At 50.1% G+C, this 20,323-nt stretch overlaps 9 protein-coding genes across 9 annotated transcripts; 3 read left to right on the top strand and 6 right to left on the bottom strand.

The window, feature by feature from the left end:
- Positions 1-193: 193 nt before the first annotated feature.
- On the bottom strand, positions 194-1,085 carry N7519_000826 (acetate uptake transporter family protein; the record flags this gene model as incomplete). The annotated part of the gene is made up of 3 exons (XM_057287604.1): positions 194-517; positions 572-746; positions 808-1,085. 3 exons carry the CDS (start codon positions 1,083-1,085, stop codon positions 194-196), a joined length of 777 nt encoding a protein of 258 aa, XP_057153687.1.
- A 2,323-nt stretch (positions 1,086-3,408) lies between these two features.
- N7519_000825 (uncharacterized protein) lies at positions 3,409-5,449 on the bottom strand (the record flags this gene model as incomplete). The annotated part of the gene is made up of 5 exons (XM_057287603.1): positions 3,409-4,166; positions 4,219-4,644; positions 4,699-4,863; positions 4,914-5,173; positions 5,397-5,449. 5 exons carry the CDS (start codon positions 5,447-5,449, stop codon positions 3,409-3,411), a joined length of 1,662 nt encoding a protein of 553 aa, XP_057153686.1.
- A 212-nt stretch (positions 5,450-5,661) lies between these two features.
- N7519_000824 (Tim10/DDP family zinc finger protein) lies at positions 5,662-6,079 on the top strand (the record flags this gene model as incomplete). Its single annotated transcript, XM_057287602.1, has 2 exons — positions 5,662-5,759; positions 5,893-6,079. The coding sequence occupies 2 exons, from the start codon at positions 5,662-5,664 to the stop codon at positions 6,077-6,079; spliced, it is 285 nt and encodes a 94-aa protein (XP_057153685.1).
- A 258-nt stretch (positions 6,080-6,337) lies between these two features.
- Positions 6,338-8,863, bottom strand: N7519_000823 (putative Sin3 complex subunit (Stb2); the record flags this gene model as incomplete). The annotated part of the gene is made up of 1 exon (XM_057287601.1): positions 6,338-8,863. The coding sequence occupies one exon, from the start codon at positions 8,861-8,863 to the stop codon at positions 6,338-6,340; it is 2,526 nt and encodes an 841-aa protein (XP_057153684.1).
- A 658-nt stretch (positions 8,864-9,521) lies between these two features.
- On the bottom strand, positions 9,522-9,868 carry N7519_000822 (uncharacterized protein; the record flags this gene model as incomplete). Its single annotated transcript, XM_057287600.1, has 2 exons — positions 9,522-9,536; positions 9,587-9,868. 2 exons carry the CDS (start codon positions 9,866-9,868, stop codon positions 9,522-9,524), a joined length of 297 nt encoding a protein of 98 aa, XP_057153683.1.
- A 985-nt stretch (positions 9,869-10,853) lies between these two features.
- Positions 10,854-11,813, bottom strand: N7519_000821 (Frag1/DRAM/Sfk1 family protein; the record flags this gene model as incomplete). The annotated part of the gene is made up of 5 exons (XM_057287599.1): positions 10,854-10,981; positions 11,041-11,246; positions 11,304-11,546; positions 11,621-11,702; positions 11,759-11,813. The coding sequence occupies 5 exons, from the start codon at positions 11,811-11,813 to the stop codon at positions 10,854-10,856; spliced, it is 714 nt and encodes a 237-aa protein (XP_057153682.1).
- A 2,371-nt stretch (positions 11,814-14,184) lies between these two features.
- N7519_000820 (ubiquitin-protein ligase RMD5) lies at positions 14,185-15,892 on the top strand (the record flags this gene model as incomplete). The annotated part of the gene is made up of 5 exons (XM_057287598.1): positions 14,185-14,294; positions 14,332-14,609; positions 14,675-14,802; positions 14,856-15,620; positions 15,674-15,892. 5 exons carry the CDS (start codon positions 14,185-14,187, stop codon positions 15,890-15,892), a joined length of 1,500 nt encoding a protein of 499 aa, XP_057153681.1.
- A 759-nt stretch (positions 15,893-16,651) lies between these two features.
- N7519_000819 (BTB/POZ domain-containing protein) lies at positions 16,652-17,828 on the top strand (the record flags this gene model as incomplete). The annotated part of the gene is made up of 4 exons (XM_057287597.1): positions 16,652-16,875; positions 16,954-17,355; positions 17,444-17,717; positions 17,775-17,828. Coding segments are annotated over 4 exons (954 nt in total), but the record flags the coding sequence as incomplete, so codon positions are not given.
- A 514-nt stretch (positions 17,829-18,342) lies between these two features.
- csn12 lies at positions 18,343-19,978 on the bottom strand (the record flags this gene model as incomplete). Its single annotated transcript, XM_057287596.1, has 5 exons — positions 18,343-18,429; positions 18,487-18,846; positions 18,927-19,013; positions 19,071-19,350; positions 19,401-19,978. The coding sequence occupies 5 exons, from the start codon at positions 19,976-19,978 to the stop codon at positions 18,343-18,345; spliced, it is 1,392 nt and encodes a 463-aa protein (XP_057153679.1).
- Positions 19,979-20,323: the final 345 nt, after the last annotated feature.

Genomic DNA, 20,323 nt, shown 5'->3' with positions numbered 1-20,323 from the left:
TCATTCAGTGTGTTCTTCGAGAGTTGTTACCCTCCGGCTATGTAATCCTGTAGAGCAGCCCTAGGGAATCGACGTCAATATCTAGAAGAACAAAAACAATCTACTTAAAGAGATGTAGGTTCCATAGCTATTGTCATTTCATATCTATGTCTAAGAATGCCATATCATAACATCATACAAGACCAAGCACGCCTCACACCTCACTCTGTCCAGCAGAATCCCGTCTAGCAGACCTCTTCTTCTCCGACCAGGGGAAATGAATAACAGGAGGCAAAAAGAAGCTATTACTATCATCGGCCATACCAGCAAAGGCATTATACCAAGCCAAGAAAGCACCAAGCAGAGCAAAGAGCCCACCAGCCTTTATTAACTTTTCCTTCGGCACTCCATCCACATTGAAAAGATATCCAAGGGAGAGCAAGAGAAGAGCGACGTCAACGACGAAAAAGAGCGAAAAGAACGCCACGGTGGATTTAAGCGTGAGCATCGTGACTAGCGTTGTGAAAATGAACCAGCCCTAAGTAGAAAAGTTAGCTTTCTCTTCCCCTTCTTTTTATCCGGAATAACATACGAAGAGATACAGCGCCAGCGAATGATAAAACATAGCATGAGACCCATGATCCGCCTCTTCTAGCGCGCCCACAATATCAAACCCACCGGGGGTGAAAGTGATAGCCAGCGAGATCCAGAAACCACCGTAAGACGAGAGCACCGTCGCACCGAAGGTATTGCCAATAGCCATTTCCCTGCTTTCGTTAGTAAAAGCCCGTCTACATTTCACTTCCATAACATGTCCGGAGAACATACCACATGCCAGCCAGGAGCTGCACCAACCCACCATAAGCCAATGCAGGCCCGACAATGATATTAGGCTTTGTGATGCCCTTGACGCTCATATTGAGACAGCCCAGCACGAAGGTGGTGAGAGCGAATGCGCAGAGGCCCAGCGGTGCTGGATTGGCGAGCTTGCGGTCTTTGGGAATGCGGTATAGACCTGGTTGGAGATCACCTCCGAAGGCAGGGTAGCGGCTTGAGGCTGTGTTGACATGGGCTAGGGGGGCCGAAGTGGCCTTTTTCGTAGTCATCGTTGCTTGAGGAGGAGGAGTTGTTTGTGTCTTTGACACTGATTCCTTCTTCGTGGGACATTGTGGAGGATGTGAGGTAAATGGAGAGGTATAGAAGTGGCAGGAAGGGTGGTATAGTTCGAGAGAAGGGAGGAGTATGGCCAGGAGGGTAGCACAGTAATTCTAGATGAGTCTGGCAAGAAGGAATTGAATCGAATTGCGAGTTTGATCTGCTTTATATACTGCGTTGAGAAGTCCATGACACCACCACACCAGCTAGGCACTATGGCCACCATTACCGCCAGGGAACGAGAATTCCTGGGGAAGATCAGCGATAGTGCGGGGGACGGACCCAAAAACAAGTCCCAGGAAAGTGACCATGTTGGCATAGCTAGCTTCTGGGCATATCAGGTCCCCGTAATGGGACCATATGTAGTTCCGTCCGTCCGTAGGCGACCATATTGGAGAGTACGGGAGTAGCGATGGATCAAGTGAAGATCAACATGCAAATCTCACTCCACGCTTAGAAAACTATGGGGAAATGTGGAGATCTCCAGGTGATGGGTCTTGGATCTGCCCATAACCGAGTTAACGAGGGGGGATTATGTGGAGCTTTCGGTCCACCTTTCGGCATCTTGGGCACTGAATTATAGTGAAATTGCTTGGCTGCAGGACCTGGAACTCTGTCAATGCCGAGATTCATGTGCCGACATGGGCATTGGGTTTGGAGGTGCGTCACTCACTTGGATTCATCTGGTTGGGTTGGATTTGCCCCCCGGGGAATCTCCAGGGTTCTGGTTGGCCAACGGTGACCATTCCATTCCAGTTCAACTACGAAAGGCCAAAAAAAAGCCCCAATGGATGATTTGAATTAACCTCATTCCAATCAAAGAGCTCATTCCAATAAAAGTAAGCTATCCAAACTCAATATATCCTCAATAATTCTTCTGCACTACTCCCCTTGCAAACTCCGCAAAGCTCAACCCAGGCTGAACCTCCTCCGCAAGATTCGGCTGCGTAAACACAGCAAGAGTATTCCTCGCAATCTTCTGTCCAGGACTAGCCTTTGCCCCCCTTAACAAAATGCGGCACGGCCATAAACTTGCCGCGCGTGATCAGCTGCAAGGCCTCACCGGTCTGGAAAGCCAGACAATCCTTAGGAATATTGACTTTAACGATTTCATCAGTGCGCGAGCGGATGTACAGTCCGGCCGAGGGGTCGGGGAACGGGGAAGCTCAGAGAGAGGGGCAGATGCAGACCCCGATGGATCAAGCGTTGGAGGGGAAGCTGCTTCGTCGAGGAACATGGCCGATGTCAAGCCGGTCAGACAGCCGTGGTCGAGGTGCGTGGCGCACCAGTCATCATCACTTTCAGCCTCTTCCTGATTGCCGGGGAAATAATGTAGCAGTCGTGCCTTGGTTGTCAGGCTGGTTGTCACGACGTGGTGCAGGTATCCAGGTTTGTAGCCTTCGATGTTGGCTTCTGCATACCGGTCACATGCCTTGGCGACGAGAGCCGCGGTATCAATGATCAACCCGCATAGGGACTCCACGCTACTCCTGAATTCGGGTAATCTGGTTGGTGAAGGCCAGATGTTTGGCGCGGTATACTGGGGTAGATCTGGGAAATCATCTGCCGGGGCGCTGTCTAGAGATGCATCCTGATAGAAGGCACAGTTCACGTAGTACGAGCCCTTGAGCGTGTCGAAATGACCTGATTTCAGGGTTTCTTTACCGCAGGACCAGCCGACCAGGTATTTGGATCCTGGGCTGGTGAGCGAGTCTCCGTGGAGGTTAGTCTGATTTTGCTGCGGATTGGAGTCGGGCGTCTCTGGTGTTGGGAGACTTACCCAGTTCTGGTTCAGGGAGAGCCGCCAGATACGAGGCATTGGAGAGAACCTTTGCGCGCAGTTCGGTGAAGGTCGAGGGTAGGTCCTTGACGAGGATGATGCCCAGAGAGGACGGTCCGAAGGCTTTGGTTAGAGTGTCGAATGATACAGTTCCTGCATGGCTTAGCATCTACTCTTTTCTATTCTTTTTTTTAACACACAACTTACCATCCACAAGTTCCTGCAGACTGACAGTAACGGCCTCAGCCGTGTTAGTCGAGTTGATTTCCATGATGTTGTAGAAATCAAAATCAACTTCCCCGCTTCCAAGAATTTATTTAGCGGATCTTCTCCCATTTTCAATATAAAAGGCTCTTCATTTGCACTAAATTCGACACGATGTTACTTGATGCAGGGATCTAAATAATATATCCAATAGGAAGTCGAGAATTCCATATCGTCTCATTCTTATGTCGTATATCGTACAAGCCACATACATCTATTTTACAGAATCCTCACTCGCTACGCCCATGCCGTCTTGTCACAGCCCTTAGATTACCAAATGGCAACACATCGGTAATTCGTTTAGCCCCTGTGAACAGCATACAGAGACGGTCAACGCCACAACCCCATCCACCGGTAGAAGGTAATCCCCACTCCAGCGCTTCGAGATAGCTCTCGTCTACCTCGCCAGCTTCACCAGTAGCCTTGCCATACCGCAGTTGGTCCTCGAATTTGCGGCGCTGCTCGAAGGGCGAGTTTTCCTCCTCGTATGTATTCACCACTTCCTTGCCCTCGATGAACAGTTCGCCGCGCGCGGCGACGCGCTGCTTGGTCGTCGGGTGGATGAAGGATTTGGAGAGTGGGGAGAGGCATTCGGGTGGGTTGATAATAAAGGTTGGATCGATGCATTGCGATTCGACGTAGACACTGCATAGTTCGTCGAGGAGGCGTGGGAGGGTTGGGTTCGTTGGGAGTGGGAGGGAGAGTTCGGTGAAGATGGCGTGGACTTTATCTAGGGCGTCGGGGGATTCGAGGTTAGGCAGTTTGCGACCTGTGGCCTCTTCGATGCCTGTAAGAAAGTCGATGCGGCGGAATGGTGCCGTGAAGTTTGCTGTGGTGGGGTTAAGCGTGCCTGTTGTGTTTAAGGCGCGGATGTGGGCTGCCATGCCGGACAGGAGGTCTTCGGTCATGGTCATTAGGTTCTCGAGGTTAGCGTATGCTTGGTAGAATTCACAGGTGGTAAATTCTGCGTTGTGGGTTTTGTCCAGTCCTATATCTCATCAGCTTTGCTAGATACGTCTTGCTTAGCTGTTCCAACACACCTTCATTGCGGAACGAAGGTCCAATTTCGAAAATCTTTTCAAATCCACCAACCACCAATCGCTTGAGCCACAGCTCCGGTGCAATTCTCAGCGACAGCTGGCGGTCTGGGAACTCAGTGGCGGATGTATAGAACGGACGAGCAATTGCGCCGCCTGCCACAGACCCAATAATCGGGGTGCTGACCTCCATAAAGGACCGGTCGACGAAGAACTGGCGCAGATATTGTACAAGAGCCGAGCGGGCTCGAATGATATCGGCCGTCGCGGGGTTGGCCAGGAACTGGACATGGCGAGGGTACGGAGAGGTCTCGTGCTCGGTATCGTGGACGGGGACATCATGCAGACACGGCGAGAGCAGCTGCGGCAACTCACTCACGTCAATAGTGAGCTCGCCTCGTCCAGTGCGGTGCGGTCTACCGGTTACAGCTATAACAGCGTTTAGCGGGCGATAGAGTCAAGCCGGACGGAGACGAGACATACAGAAAGCGTCTCCGCGACGCAGAAGACGATAGAACTTCTTGAAGTCCTCGGGAGAGACACTCTCCAGACGACGCTTGTTGCACATCACCTGGACTTTATGGCCGTCTTGCACGATATCGAAGAAAATCAATTTGCTTCCGGCGAGTCTATAGGTACGGATTCTTCCTACTATTCTAAGTACATGGGCATTGTGAAGGCCAGAAAGCAGAACCTACCAGAGACGATGACTGTGTCTTCTACTGAATCATTGTCGGCGAGTTTGGCGTAGCGAGAGCGAAACTCAGCGCAGCTCACTGTGCGCGTGTCCACCGCTAGGCGAGGGTATGGGTCTGAGCAGGCATCTTTGATCTGCTGTACGCGCTCCTGGAAGGCCTTTCCAGGCGACGCTGTAGAGCTACTCTTTCGAATTGGCTGTAGGGTTAGTGGTGTAAAGGGTGTCTGAGTACGTGATTGTCTAGCGAGTCGCAGTCCTGCACTGAAGATTCTGGGTCAGCAATGTTCGAGATAATAGAAACAATTAATCCAAAATTAATCCAAAATTAAGCATTAAGCTTTGTCAGATAAAATCCAGTACGTTCAGTGCCCAAAAGGACATCACTGTAGCGGTTCTAATGCGGGGATAAATCATCATATAAGGGGAGATGGGAGATGGTGGGAAATGAGAGAGTAAAACAGTAAACAGTAAATGCAAATCTTACCTGTTTTGCAGGCCAAAGCCAGATAAAGCCCATCTAGGGCGAATTGAAAGCATAGCAAATGCCAATGGCTCTCACATTGTTGAGAGAAGAAGGAGAAGAAGAAGAAGAAGAGAAGAAAAAGAAACGGCAGAACCGAGTTTTTCCACGCGGGTGGCCCAAGCTTCTCCGACCTCCCGAATACGTTGGACTCTCTGGTGTTCTACTCCACATACAATATAGCCTCTCATTACCATCTTCCAATTCTACTTCAAATCACATATACATCATGTCTTTCCTCTTCGGCGGTGCCCCCAAGATGTCCTCGGCAGAGAAGATTGCTGCCGCCGAGACAGAAGTCGAGATGATCTCAGACATGTTCAACCGGTAAGTTGAAGCTTTAATACCCAACTGTGTCTCGATTCAGATATCACAAGACTGCAGAATCCCTATTCCGATCCATCTTCGAACCATCTATATCCTGAAACCATTCTAACTTGTTGCCCGTCCCGAATCATAGCTTGACCGAGTCCTGCACCAAGAAGTGTATTCCCGCCGATTACCGCGAAGGCGACCTCAACAAGGGCGAGTCCGTCTGTCTCGACCGCTGCGTGTCCAAGTTCTTCGACGTCAACATCAAGGTCAGCGAGAAGATGCAGGGTGAGGCCAATGCCAACAAGCAGGGTGGCGGCATGGGCTTCATGTAAACGTGTTGACAACGAAATTTCTTGGGAAGGAGCTCTGGTAGCATTAAGAAGCTAGAGAGCCTGGTGGTCTTTATTTCTGTGTAAGGCTATTTGACTGGTTCGGCCTACTGAATCTGGGCCTGTTTTGAATGATGGTTCACGTTTATACCATCACGGATGGAGGATACGATCACCCGGTCTATCTCTGACTATGTACAATATGGTGGATAAGGGAAAAAAACAGAGAATGAAAAAGATAATATCATACAAGTGTCGTCATTAGGTCGAGAATCCCATGGATCGCGCTATCCATGCGGTCCAGGAAGTGTCGTGCTCTTCCTCGCCTTTGACCAGGGCTTTGATTCTCGTCTCGACATTCACAATGTGACGGTCAAAGTCACTCAGGCCGGCTTCCATGTCCTCAACTTTAGACTCGAGGACGTGTAGTTCGTAGTCCAGTTTGGCGCCCAGCAACTCCACGCGTTTCACGCCATCGGCGAGGTGGTGGCTTTCATCTATGAGGATGTCACTGGATCGTTCGCGCAGTCTCTGGTAGTCGCCGAATCGTTCCAGATAGACTGAGTTGAGCTCTTCGTGGCGGTCATATAGGAGTTGGTTGAGACCGTCCACGGATTCCACTTGTCGCTCAACCCAAGGCACGGTATGCTGGCTCAGCTCTTGAATCCGCGAGCTGAAGATGCGCCCCTCAGAGGCAAGCATGTCTTCTTGAGCGATGGCCTCCTCCAGGTTATCGGTTTCTTTGACCGTTGGTTTCCCGCCTAGCGGCTCCCACTTCAATACCACTTCTTCAACTGTGCTGAACGACAGGTGTCGTGCGCAGAAGTTGTCCCGCCGTTCAATCTCACTTTCAAGGCTTTGGAATTCTTCGTAACTTTGCGGCCGCCGCAGGGCCATGACAGCTATCCCGCTGATCGAACCGTCGCGGTCACGTTCGCGATCCGTTGATGCTGCCGTCGACTGAGACATAACGCGTTCCATATCGGATTCTTCCTCAATGACTGGAGGCTGCTGTGTACTGGGCCAGTCTTGAGCTTGTGTTTCTGGCTCATCTTCTGGTACAGGTTCGATATGGATTTCAGGAGCTTTTCTCTCGGAGTCGGGAGTTGGCGACATTTGAGGCTTCTCTTCCTCCTCAATGAGCTTTTCGATGTCGTTTGATATCTTTCTATCTGACCGGAGCCCAGAGGCAGTCCGCGTTTTTGTTGACGGTGCCTCGTTGTCACTGTCGATGGACGGACGGTATGCAAGATCGGTTGTCAACTCGGAGCTATCTCGTGCAGAATGATGGTGATGGCGAAGGCCCTGCAGGCCCACTGCATCCTTGAAACGCCCTAATCCTGCTCGCGCGTCCGAAACTCGTCCGCTGACGCCCTTCTTTCGGTGGTCTTTCTCTTCAGCGGTCGGTTCCGGTATCTTCCAAGGACGATCGAGCCCAGAGCCTACTCGTTCGGCATACATATCCTCTGTCGAATTTTTCTTGCGACTAGTCCAGACATAACCACCTTGTTCATCGGTGGTAAACATCATATCCGATCCAGTCCCGCGAGTGAACCCGTCTTCAACACCACTCTTGCGCGGTTTGCCCAGCCACAGCCACTTTGCTCTCTCGCCATTGCAGCACTGTACGAATGTGTCAAGATCCAGTGTTTCGATATCGGCAATGCCGCCTTTGTCACGCCCGCGGACCATCCCCATAACCATCTCACCACCTTGTCCACTGAGCTCCGCCATGGTTGATTTCACTGCATCGGTCCAGCCTTCTGCATTGGCAGCCTTGGCCGTGACGCGGTGTAACCGGTCCAGTGTAACTCGATCCAGTCGTCGCGACCGCCTCATTTTTTGAGACTTTTGAAATCCAGCAATTCCTCTTTTCATATTAGGGAAGTCGAACGCGTCTTTCCCCACAGGGGCGCCATAGGCGTGCAGTCGATTTCGAGCTCCGAGCAACGTGCCCAGCAACGCAGCCACGCTGGTAGGTCCTAGGCTGCTGTCGCTTGGCTCAATGTTGTACAGGTCCGTCCCGATATCTGTCCACCAATCGCTAACAGCTGCCTCGGTCACATCACAGAGTAGCCCGTCCACATATTCCGGGGCCAGCTTGTCAAACACCATCAAGGCAATCTGGCACTGTCTGACCAATTCCATGACCGCACTGTACAAAGTAATTCTCTCACTCGTTCGGTACAGCTGATGAAACTTGGCTTCGGTCGCCGCTGAGGGAGGTTGAAGCTTCAAGCCCGCGCGGCCTGCGCACCCAAGTCTCTTTAAGTTTTCATTTACAATAAAGTCCTCCCGGTGTTTCTTTATATCGCCGTCGGGTATTGGAATTAGACTCAGGGCAGAAGGGAATGAGGATAAATCCGTGACCATGACCGTCCCTAGTGGTGTTTCCTTCCTTCTGGCGTGGCATTGCTTCATGGCGTCAAAGTACATCCGTAACCGAGGTGACCATGTAGCCTCATTGGTTGGAACACTCAATACTCCCACAATCACTGTATGCGAAGGGTCACCAGTATAGGTCGAGATGATGAACGTCGGATGTACGCGAGAGCAGGCCCATTGCTCAACGACATAAATTTCGTAGCCTTGCAGTGCTACACGTCGCTGGAGCACATCGGTCGAGGGGTCTTCTTCGAGGTATCGGAGGGCAACCGCATCAGTGAACACTATTCGCTGGTGGCCTTGTGATGGGGGACGTTCGAATCCAGTGGCGTTGGAGGCGGCCTCCGATGGCGTAGAGTCGGTGCGATCGACTGGAGGGACACTCGGGGCGTTGGCCTGCATGATGGCTAATCTCCTATCCAGGCTTATTCGCGAAGGAGACGAGAATGAAAAAAGCGCCGATCATTCAACCCTAAAGCAGGTCACGTCTCCTAAGCTCAAGATGCGAAGGGAGTGCCGACCTTCCTTCGATCCTCCTGCACTCTTGGTCAGGTAGGAACAATTGTGACATATCCAGGCAACAGGGTTTGAGGCATAGTATTCGGCCTAAAACAAGAGGAAAAAGGCAAATGCAACATGGGCGAACGTTCGCCTTGAAAACCACATAAACCTCCCGAAGTGTGCAGAAGTGGCGACGTCATTCTGTACCTGATGGCGGTCAGGTCATGTGACTATGGCTGTCTGGTATTGTAGCCTCAGGCATCACATTATATTGATGTGATACTCAGGACACACTCTACAGTCCTTCCCTCTTCCCGTTAATATTTTCATCTTCTACATATACCCGATAAATGAAAGGCTACAAGACTCGGTCTTTCTTAATTCGAAACCACGTGCTAACTCTACGGCAAGTATAGCACCAACGAGAGAAAAAGTCAATTCAGGACGTTCGACCAGCGAGATGGTACACACGACTCATTTCTAAATAAAACTGTGGCATGATATGAGACTATTAATTCGACATATTTGCTCCAAAATCTCTAGAACTTCCATCTACAATTTACCAACCGCCGTGCTATAGAAACGTCAGCAAAAGACCCATGCGAATGAACGAACTATACATACTCCTCTCTGAGGACCACCGGGACCACCATGTCCGCCATGTCCGCCATGTCCACCCTGGTGTTGTCCAGGGCCACCAAAGCCTCCAGGGCCACCCTGGTGGTGGTGCTGCTGTCCTTGGAATCCACCCTGAGGTCCTCCAAATCCAGGGCCGCCGGGACCGCCGGGACCGCCAGGACCGCCGGGGCCTTGCTGGTGACCCTGCTGGTGGCTGTGGCTCTCGTGGTGCTTGTGATCGTGGTGCTTATCGTGCTTGTCGTGGTGGTGGTGGCTGAAGAGACCCATGACTGATGATGGTATGAGGAAGTGGGGAGGTGATGGATTGATGGACAATGAGATCGAGAGGAAATTTGAGTATGAGTATAATTCTAGAAAGAAAAGGATGAAGAGGTTCCAGGCTGCCCTTTATAAGGACGGAGTGGCGTCACCGACCAGAAGGCTGAAATAGTACTAAGATGCTATGAACTAAGCCTAGTCTTAGATGGGGATAATGGCATCACGTACGACTACCGACGTGGAGCAGTAGAAGCCTATGATTGGGACGAGCTATACCTTCCCTCCACTTGCTAGGAGCATCGATCGATGAAGACGTAAGCAAACCCAACCCTAAATCGATTCCCATCGGTTAATCTGATCGATTCTCTGGGTCGATATATATCTGAGTTCCGGTAGAGTTCTGTTGCGATGTTGAGCGTGTAGTCCTTCAGTCTCGATACCAATAGAAATAGCCAAGCTTCGCAACACAATATTAGCATTTGCAGATTTTCTTGCGCCCTACGAATAGGGCGTCGATTGCTGTTTGGCCTTCAGCCACTAGGCTTGGCGTCAAGGCTATACGTCGATGCGTACGTACGCCACCCACAGGTCCAGCCCTATCAACCACCCTATTGCCAAGTTTCTACCGCCAAATTATTATGTTGTATGAGAGTTTTAAAAGTGTCAAGGGCTATTATCAGAGTTAACTGCTTGTTTTTAGGTCGAGGTCGGTCATAGGCATCATCGCTGGTAAGTGGAATCATTTCAAATAGTCTGTTACGCAAGAAGCAATCCCAAAGAGGAACCATTAACAGGTGTTCCTACCTTTTGAGAGGTTGATTGAGCGTATTTTTATGTAGGTATTGCCATAAGCTAGGAAGAAAGTAACAAAGTCTTGGTATTCGTTTCACGAGCACGGATATATATATATGTACATTTTAACAATGTCGCCAATCGAATCAACGCTAAAAGTCACAGCCAAGCGCCTATACAAAAAGACCAACCAAGCCACGGGCTAAGGCATCAAGTCCGTAGTCATCTCGAGTTGCTGATATCCCTTTGGATTGTGGAGATTCCTTTGAGCTGACGGCATTAGGTCGACAATCAAAGAGAGAATATAGCCAGTGAAGACAAAGGCGATGACTGTGGAGCGAGTTAGTACAATATAAGGAAGTGGAGAGGTGGAGACCGAATATACTCACCCCATTCGAGAGTAGCCGCCATGTTATTCTGCTGGTAGTGGGTATGCTCCGTGATCCGGAAGACAATAATGAGGGCAAGCTCAACGACAATGAACGAAGATTTGATCACAAAACTTGTCATGAGCATAGGCTCCCGCAGAGCATGTGCTATGCCTAGGTAAATATAATCCAAGCACATCAAAGCCGCGCTAACTAGGAACCCGACGCTAGAGCTGTCAGTACATTGTAACGTATAGGTATGTCGGTCTTGGCGAGGGACATACATGAAGATCGTCACGCAGACATCGTGCATGAAGTGGTGGGCGATGTTGTCTAAGACGGAGAGCATAACCAAGCCGATACTCCCAACGATTGTGAAAAGGAATGAACCGTGCGTGCACGCCTTGTTGATATATGATTTGTTTTGAACATGTTGGTAGAAGGAGAGGTTTAGAAGTAGGACTGTCGTGATGCATCCGATCATGAATAATGGCTTCAATTCCTGAGCCCCAATATCTGAAATGAATCTGCACGAAGCTGTTAGTTAAATCTTGGCATGATCATAGGGATGACCCAAGGGGGCAAGGCGGCGTGTGCTCACGGTATATTTTGACCAGGCTTCATCAGGCCGTATCTCGGTTCACCGATCATAGTCCAGTGGCCCAACATAGCGAGTAGCATTGCTAAATCCAGTATTAGATCAATGCCCAACACAATCGTAGACAATTGAAGAGCTCACCTAGCCAGGTGGATGCAGCTACGGTCGGAAAGACCCAGGAAGGGGGCGACATCATGGTGTGTGCGTATAGCTAAGGAGAGTGTTTTGGAGAAGCAGGCATAGTCTTGTTATAGCGACAGTATCAAAGAGCATGGGCTGGTGAAGTTGGATACCAGCCACATCTCTTTACTCGAGCAGTTGACAAAGAGAGAAAGTGATCCTGACGTTGGGAATCAGGCAACGAGAGAGACTGTGCCTGTCGATCCCTGCTCTCGTGCCCCTATGACGAAGGTCAGTTATGGTATGTGGGTCTATGAGGAATTGGTAACCCCTTGATGATTGTTTCGTGTAAAAAGCACATGTTTCGTATTCGTATATCAAAGGAAGAAGTCCGTTTACAAATTTAGCACAAAGCTCGTGTACCATTTATGTCGCTTCCTTGAAACGTGAAGCGAGATAATGAATTTGGCATGCTTTGACTGGTGTCTGAGCACGCGATGAAAAATCTGATTGCCTGTTGATCTGCCGATCTCCATAAAATAGTGAATTGAGAGACTGGTTAGTACGGAGTAGTATATATCTTTCAGTACTGTTGGTGGGGCCGGGGCTGGGGAGATGTTAGTGTTGGAAAAGCAAGGTATCACGTATATCGTATGGAGTACGATACCCCAGATGCGGAGGTGAAAGCATTCCTCTTGTGCATCAACAAAGATTGGACTCCGTATTCTCATTGTACCCATCGTCTGTAGTGTATCAGAGTTGCATCAAACGCCACTCTGTATTCCCTAGCAAGCCTCGGAGGAACTGGAACTAGGGTCTGAAAGAAACTCCGATGAGCATTCGGCCGGCCTCGAATCCAAGTGTAAGACTAGAACAGCCGGTTCCCTGACTGCGACCGTACCGATATGAATTCAGGTACCGACTTCTTGGGAGAGAGATCGATAAGAACAGAGTATCTGTCGCTTCGATATTGGACATATCATAGGGGCATGGGGGGGGGGGGTTAGACGGAATCCAGGATCCTTCCGACAAGTTCGATGCTCAGAATGAGGTTCTTGGCTGGCACGCTGTTTTGGTCTGGTTCGGCCTTGTTCGACCTGGTACGACAGCACCGCAAGCTCACGGTCGGAGAAGAGGACGGGATCTGCTTTGTTGGTAGGGAATGTTGTCAGTAGTACCTAGACTGAAACATTGAAGGTTAGTGATACGTTAGTGACTATAATTCCATGATAGATTAACACATGTGCAGCTAAAGTGGACATCTGGAGCCCCATTGAAATGGAGGAGTGAGGATTCCGTATTGATAGCGTACTCCGTAGGGTGCCACCATTATTACACCCCCTGAAACATTCTCCATCTCAAATCTCAGGTAGATTGTATCATTGGGGCAGTGCTGAGACTTAGCGATCGTCAGTTAAAAGTACAGGTGGCGATAAGCAGAAAGCGACTTTCCAAGGTTCCAACCAGGAACTGCCCAACACAGCCGGAGACAGCTTCTCTCACAGCTCTAATGGACGGAAGACTAGAGGCGAGACTAGCTAAAATGGACATCGGTGGGTCCAGCTACAACGCGGATACGAGGCCAACGCGACTCACCAGGACAACAAAAGACGCGATATGAATGTTTTGTTTTTTTGAAAAATTTTCACCGGGAATCTATATTGTAGAGGCTATCTAACAAAATCTCTTCTCTAAGAGCCACCAGCATGGGTAACAAGTAGTGAAAAGACTTCAAGATACTCGAGGGTGACTGAAGGGTCTCCCATCGAAGCATCAAGTTCAAACTCGAAGACCAAGAAGTCAAGGAGTTGAGGCAGTGGTATTTCAAAAATTCCCAAGGTTCCCGAAGGCCCACTTGAAGCAGTCAATTTGGTAGTTTTCAACTAGCAAAAACACGATCTCGGATGTCTCCTCACTGATACGTGTAAAACCCGTGCACTAGGATGGAGAAGAAAAGAAAAAGAGAAGGAAGCTCGGGGGGCAGGACCAGGTATTTATAATTTTCCAGTGGCTTAGGGCAGCGGCAAAAAAGGGGCAGGCGACGAGTCCGCAATAATAATTATCCGAACATTGTCGGCCGTAAATAGCCGTAAATAGCCGAGGTTGTCGGAGTTGGAACGGAGTTAGGGCATGTGGAAAGCGGTGTGAGGTGGCAAAATTGAGCGAGCCATGAGTGTGGAATTTTCCACATCAGAGCTAGGTGGTAGGAAGGTATAGAGAACTGGGGCTCATGGCCTTGGAGTTGTTACAGTACATATGTAAACAGCACCCATGGATTGGGATAGATTATCATATTATCATGTTACGGAGGAGAGACATGTTCAATGAGTGAATCCGGCGAGATCGGTGTCAATATGAGGGGGCTGCATCCCCCAGGAACATATGTAATTTGTACACATGTCTAGTATTTATGATTTTCACATTCATTGAACACTAAAGGAGTATCCATGCTCATCGACTATGTACCCTTGGCTAAAACCCTCTTCATCCGGATGGAGGGGTTGAATCACGTGGGAGATCACCCGGAACAGCTTGTCTCTCTGGGTGGCTTCAACCGGTTTTCTTCTCTCACTATTGTCTTCTATCTGCATCAGTGTGAAACAAAGATATTCCTATTGCCTCAATATATTGTATATTGTATCCATTTTGGAAGGCGCCGAGATAAAGAGCTCTTATCTGAAGTTCTCCACATGGCGAGACTCGGTAACCTCTTCAGTCACCTCCGAGCCTGTCAACCGAACCACATCTGCAATGGATGTAGTGCAGAAAGAACACAGCCGACTCCTCAAGAGGACTGAGGCCTCTCAGGGCATCAAGAATGTTCAATCTGCAATTGATTCACTGCAGGCTGCTCGCGATGCCATAGCTGCTGGTCAGTAGCCCAAGTAAATGTGCTCCCGCTAGGTTCCTCAACTGACGACATCGATTTCTCCATAGATCCATCCGCTGCCTCTGCTACCCTAGCCTCCCTTCAGAACTCGGTCAAGTCGTCCTTTGACTCTATCAATGACAGCTTGAAAGAGACTCACAGTGGCCTCAACAAGTACACCAAATCTCTAGATAAGGTATCGAGAGTACTGATCATCCGTGCGTTGCCACCCATCTAACATCGGAACAGCTTTTCAAAGATCGACCACTGCCCAGCACCGATGACGATGGCCTCTCTTCACACGAAAGCCTCATCAACCGCGCCATCGCCATGCATCTCCTTCGCGAAGGCCAGTTCGCCGTGGCCGCCACCTTCCTCTCCGAGATTGCCGAGCAGAAGACGATATATCCAGTCACCCAGAACGGGTGTGGACCGTCCAATACATCCGCCAGCCTGCTCGATATTGACGAAGTGCCTTCGACCGAGATCCGGAAACAATTCGCCTCGATGTACTATATCCTACAACAACTACAAGAGAACCGGAATTTACTGCCTGCGATCGAATGGTCAAGGGAAAACCGCGAGGCCCTGGAAGCCCGAGGCAGCAACCTCGAGTTCGAGCTCTGCCGACTTCAATATGTATGGCTGTACCACGGCGGAGCGAACAACCAGGGAACCGCAAGCGGATGGCTGGCTGCGCTCGAGTATGCACGACAGGAGTTCCATGTGTTTGTGCCTCGATACCTGAGAGAAGTTCAGCAGCTAGTCGGCGCAATGGCGTACTCGCCCAACCTGGGCGGGTCGCCATATGCGGCTTTGTTCAACAACACGTCGGCCTGGGATGACGTAGCTCACTTCTTCACCCGCGAGTTCTGTTCTTTGTTAGGCCTTTCAGCGGACTCGCCGCTGTATATTGCTGCTACAGCAGGCGCCATCGCTCTGCCGACGCTTTTGAAGCTACAAACGATTATGAAGTCGAAGCGAACGGAGTGGACATCCGAGAATGAGCTTCCGGTAAGGAAATCGCTACTCTGTATATGTATGAACGCTAATATTTGTATTGTCAGGTCGAAATACCCCTGCCTCCTCAATATCTCTTCCATTCTATCTTTGTCTGTCCAGTGTCAAAGGAGCAGGCGACCGATGAGAACCCTCCTATGATGATGCCATGTGGACATGTCATTGCGCAGGAATCGTTGAAACGCCTGGGCAAGGGTAATCGGTTCAAATGCCCGTATTGCCCTAGCGAAAGTCATCCCAAGGATGCCAGGAAAGTATTCCTATAGCGTAGGTCTTCCCTTTCTTTCTTTCTGTTTCTTTCTTTCTTTCTGTTTCTTTCTTTGTCCTCATTCCTGGGCTTTCTGTGGCAAGTGGCGATCGGATGGGTAACTTCGGGAACACTGGGTCTTGTCAAGGGCGTTTAGCGTCGGCGTTAAGGGGCTCATCTGTTGGGACATTGCAATGCAAGTCCATTCAAAGCTGTACGGACCACTGCGATCTAATTCGAACCTGAGATTCGAACACAAGCGAGTTCATAAGTAAATCAACAACATCGCCATTCCAAGGCTGTTGCCCAATGGACGTATCAATTCCAACAAAGAGAGAAGATCAGAATTTGCCTCGGATGCGAGGCAATAATCCACCGCTATCCACAACTCTTTCCCAAATGGGAAATCGTAATTTCCTTTGTCTCAACGGCGGCGTATAATTGGCCAAACCCAGACCCGTGACCACGCGCCCATTTGGCGACTCGAAAAAACCCCTTTACGCGGTCGAAACTAGTTGTGACGCGTCTTTCGCTGAGCTCTGCCCTTCTACGCAGGCTAATTGGAGCTATCCAGTAGATAATCCGTATGAGAACCGTCCCACGTGTAATCTTCACAGACAAGATACCAGTGAGTACGATGTGACTTGTCTCAGTAACAAACGGAAGCTTGCTTTCTTCTGCCTTTTATAAATAGTACCCCATCTGCCCCCTGAATCCATCCACAGCTATCTCTGTATTCTCCCCAATCCCGTCTCCTATCCAGATCATAATATAATAGCAATGTTGTCCAAAAGAGCACCAGAGAGGCCAATTCCAGGCCAGTATCGCGCCGCAAAAGCTTCAGCTTTCACGCTCCAGTCGCGCAGGGTTCCCCGCGAGAGGACCAGAGACCGAGCACCCAAAGACAAAGAGCGGGATAGCTCAGGCTCAGGCTCGGGCTCAATCAGTAAGACTCGACGACTCGAGCAGCGTCGAAGATTCGACAAACCCCCCAGACGTAACGTAAGTCCTGCCCACAGCATGGATGTATCCTCATCATTTTATGCACCAATCCATAAGCCAACCGCTAACCCAACACAGAGAACCCCCAACAAGCCCAATAGTAATGCTCCGCGTGGGCCCGGAAAAGCGCCTCTTCGCCGCCCACGAAGCCATCCTCCGCGCATCCCCCTTCTTCGCCGCGCACTGCACAGCCCAAACACCAAACCCGGATGCGCCACGGCCCAGACTCCCCCACCAACCACCAAGCAAGCGCATCGACCTCCCAGACGAGCAAGCCGAGGTCCTCTCCTGCGTCCTCGAGTACCTCTACAAGGGCGACTACTACCCGCGTCTGCGACACAACAGCCGGACGCAGACATGGGAGCTGGAGGACGCAGACGCAGGAGTTGGCGCGGGCACTAGTGGGGAATCGGGACAGGCGACGGCGACGGTGTTTCATCATCGGGCGCGGGGGGTGATATTACGGGATACGGCGATTTAGTAAGTGATTTGTTTATTTATTTTCGTTCTGGTTATGAATTGGGCGGAATGTTTCAAAGGACGACCGTGTACTAACATGTTTCAACAGCTGCGCAGCGGAAAAATACAACCTCCCCCATCTCCAGCGTCTCGCGCTGCGTAAGCAGGGCCTGCACACGGGGATCCAGTGCAGTACGATTCTTGCGAGTGCGCGGTTCGCGTATGCTGACACGCCGGACACGGACTCGAAGTTGCGGGCGCATTACCTTGCGCTGATTGTGAGGTCGCGGGGCACTTTTATGCGCTCTGGGACTATGCAGGCGGAGATGGAGCGTGGGGGGAAGATGTTTTTTGATCTTTTTGTTGCTTTGTGTAATCATATGGTGAGTTTACTTTCTATGGGTTTGGAGGGATGAGGTGCTAATTTGGTTCACGATTAGGATGATTATACTGGTCAATCGGTTGAGAGTTCGGCTGTTACGACACACTGCTAGGGTTCATCAGGGTTCTGAGGTGGTAAGTTGATTGTTGGCTCTTGACTAATTGCGCGTTTCCATTCTATATCGCTGCTGGCAGTGTCTTATACCCTTGTACTACTATGTTTCAATATCTACAGAATAAAGAGCATGTTTTGAAGTTGTCAAGTCCTCGGAGTAATGGATTCGTGAATTCGTAAAGATAGGATCTAATATAGTTCAGCTAGCCCAATTCTGATAATTCTCATGTGTTAGGCAAGCGTGGACTCGATGACACTGGTGAAGCTGATGCTTCGATCCGAGCGATGACCAAGTATGCTGCTGATGTGCAATGTGCATCGCGTCAGGCCAAATGTCTCCGGCAGTGGTAGCGGCTGACAAGTGTTCTAGTGTGCCGAATGATATAGCTGCATGTATGAATGTAAGTCATAGGCGGATGCATACCTAGCGACTTTGAAGGTACTGGCAACCAACGAGGGAGTTGTCAATGAGCATTAGACGAAATGAGGTTCAGATACGCTGCAGTACGTCCTTAGACACCTGTGCCCGGGAAAGCGCTGCCTCCCTTGCTCAAAACGATGATGCCTCGATCACGTGCAATGTATCCTTTCATGAGTCCCTGAGGAAGCGACATGGTCAGTAAGCACTCACTGATTTACCATACTTATCAGCCTACCTTGTAGATGAGGTTCGAGAGTAAACATTCCACCTCGTCGATATCAATGCGCGATCGACCGCTGGTAGAAGTACCCACACGGAGAGCGGCCGCAAATTCGTTCACATGGACACGCGTACGTCGAACCGGAGATTGACCTTCCTTGGGTTCATCGAAACCACCAGCGAGGAAAACCTTTCGGAACAGATTGCGCAAGGCAATGTCGCGGCCACGTTCTAACGGCAGGTAGATACGTCTCTTCACAAACTCTGCCTCGCCGTCAGACATGGCCTGGTCGAATCCAACCAAGTCACCTTTTCGGATGCAGTTCGACAGAGGCCGGAAAAGCTTCTCGAGTCGTGGGAATGGTGCGAGAAGCTCCTTAGTGGGAAGTGTGTGTGGTCACGAGGTGACAAGGAATAAGGTAGGTAAGAATCAATCTAATAGTGGTTAGTGGAAACATAACTGTAGCTGAGGCCTACTAACTCTCGATTCTTGATTGCGTCTCGATGGCACATTTTCCAAGCGTATGTCAGGTGTTCTTCGGCCTATTTTGCAAATAATCAGTCCCGGTAATAGTCCACGAACACAGCACTTGGTAATACCTCTGCGTAATTCTCATCCAGGAAGTGGATGACCCCAACATAATATTCGAACGTGACAATGTGGGATTTGGGGAAAACCTCGGGAGGGGGAAGATCGGCCGATGAAGCGCTGATAGCACGGAGCAAGTTCTTGGTAAGGCCGACGGAGTTGATCTGAAGGGGAAAGTTTAGCACTTTGCTAGTGACAGTGAGGCCGACATTTGATACCTTGAAGTATGTCTTGAATAGGAGGTTGGTCATGTTGTAGATACCCCACTTGCGGGACTCTTCAAGGGGGGCTCTGGGTTTGGTTAGCAACGGAACAACTCAAGAATCGAATCACATCATTACCTATCACTCAGACACAGAGTGAACATCCGGTTGATGACCCGAGCAGCCTCCTCCAAGTTCGCGTTCTTTTCAACATCAGCTGCGATGTCATCCTGGAACCCAAACCCAGCGGAGCCTTGAGATGCAGCCTCGAGATCGGCATTGATCGCAAAAGTACGCATGTACTTCCCGACTGTGTACAAGCATGGCAATGTCCAAGCCGGAATGCCGGCAGGGCCCGAGTATCCCCGGATGAGGGCATTGGCAACCTTTTTCCAGGAATTGAAGACCGCAACGACGCTAGCACCCGGGATGCGATCTTCACATCGAAGTATTTCGCCTATAGCTTCCCAGTAAGCAGCAAAGATGTCAACCCAGGCAGCCTGTTCCGCCTTTGGTAATTTCAGACTTTTCCCGTGGAAAAGACCATAGCTGAGATCCTTGGAGAGATATTCGGCGGTGGAGAAGTTGTAGAAAGAGCGCAGCCGACCGGGATCTTCAGATGGCGCGATCGGGGTGAGTACTGCAGCTAATTCCGGGCCAGACCCGTTGAGGTATGCGTTCTTGAATGCGGGCGCGAGAGAACCGAGAGAAGTCATGGTGAACTGCCCTCTGGCAGAAGATTGAATAAATTGATTGACAAGTTATGAGTTGAAATGAAGCATTCGAGGTGGGGAAAGGGTTGAGATCCGACCCGACAAAGACAAACAAGTGAGGAACGCCATACTTTTGGAGAAGACATGTGGGGAAGGCGAGGCAATGTGGCTGATGAGTTGTGGCGGAAAGATTGTGGCGCAGTTAAATTACCAAATGGGACTAGCGCAAAACGGAAAGCCTCCACTCGCTTAGGGCAAGGGCGGCAACCCTAAGCACAATTGGAACCTCACAATTCTCATTTTCCATCGACGGCACACTAACGACTCATCCACCACAGCGACAATCAC

The sequence above is a fragment of the Penicillium mononematosum genome, assembly GCF_028829835.1.
Source record: "Penicillium mononematosum strain IBT 11891 chromosome Unknown utg000001l:1.0-4488741.0:1.0-4491989.0, whole genome shotgun sequence".
Taxonomy (NCBI): domain Eukaryota; kingdom Fungi; phylum Ascomycota; class Eurotiomycetes; order Eurotiales; family Aspergillaceae; genus Penicillium; species Penicillium mononematosum.
The sequence above is the reverse complement of the archived record's forward strand: the minus strand, read 5'-3'. Positions and strand labels throughout refer to the sequence as shown.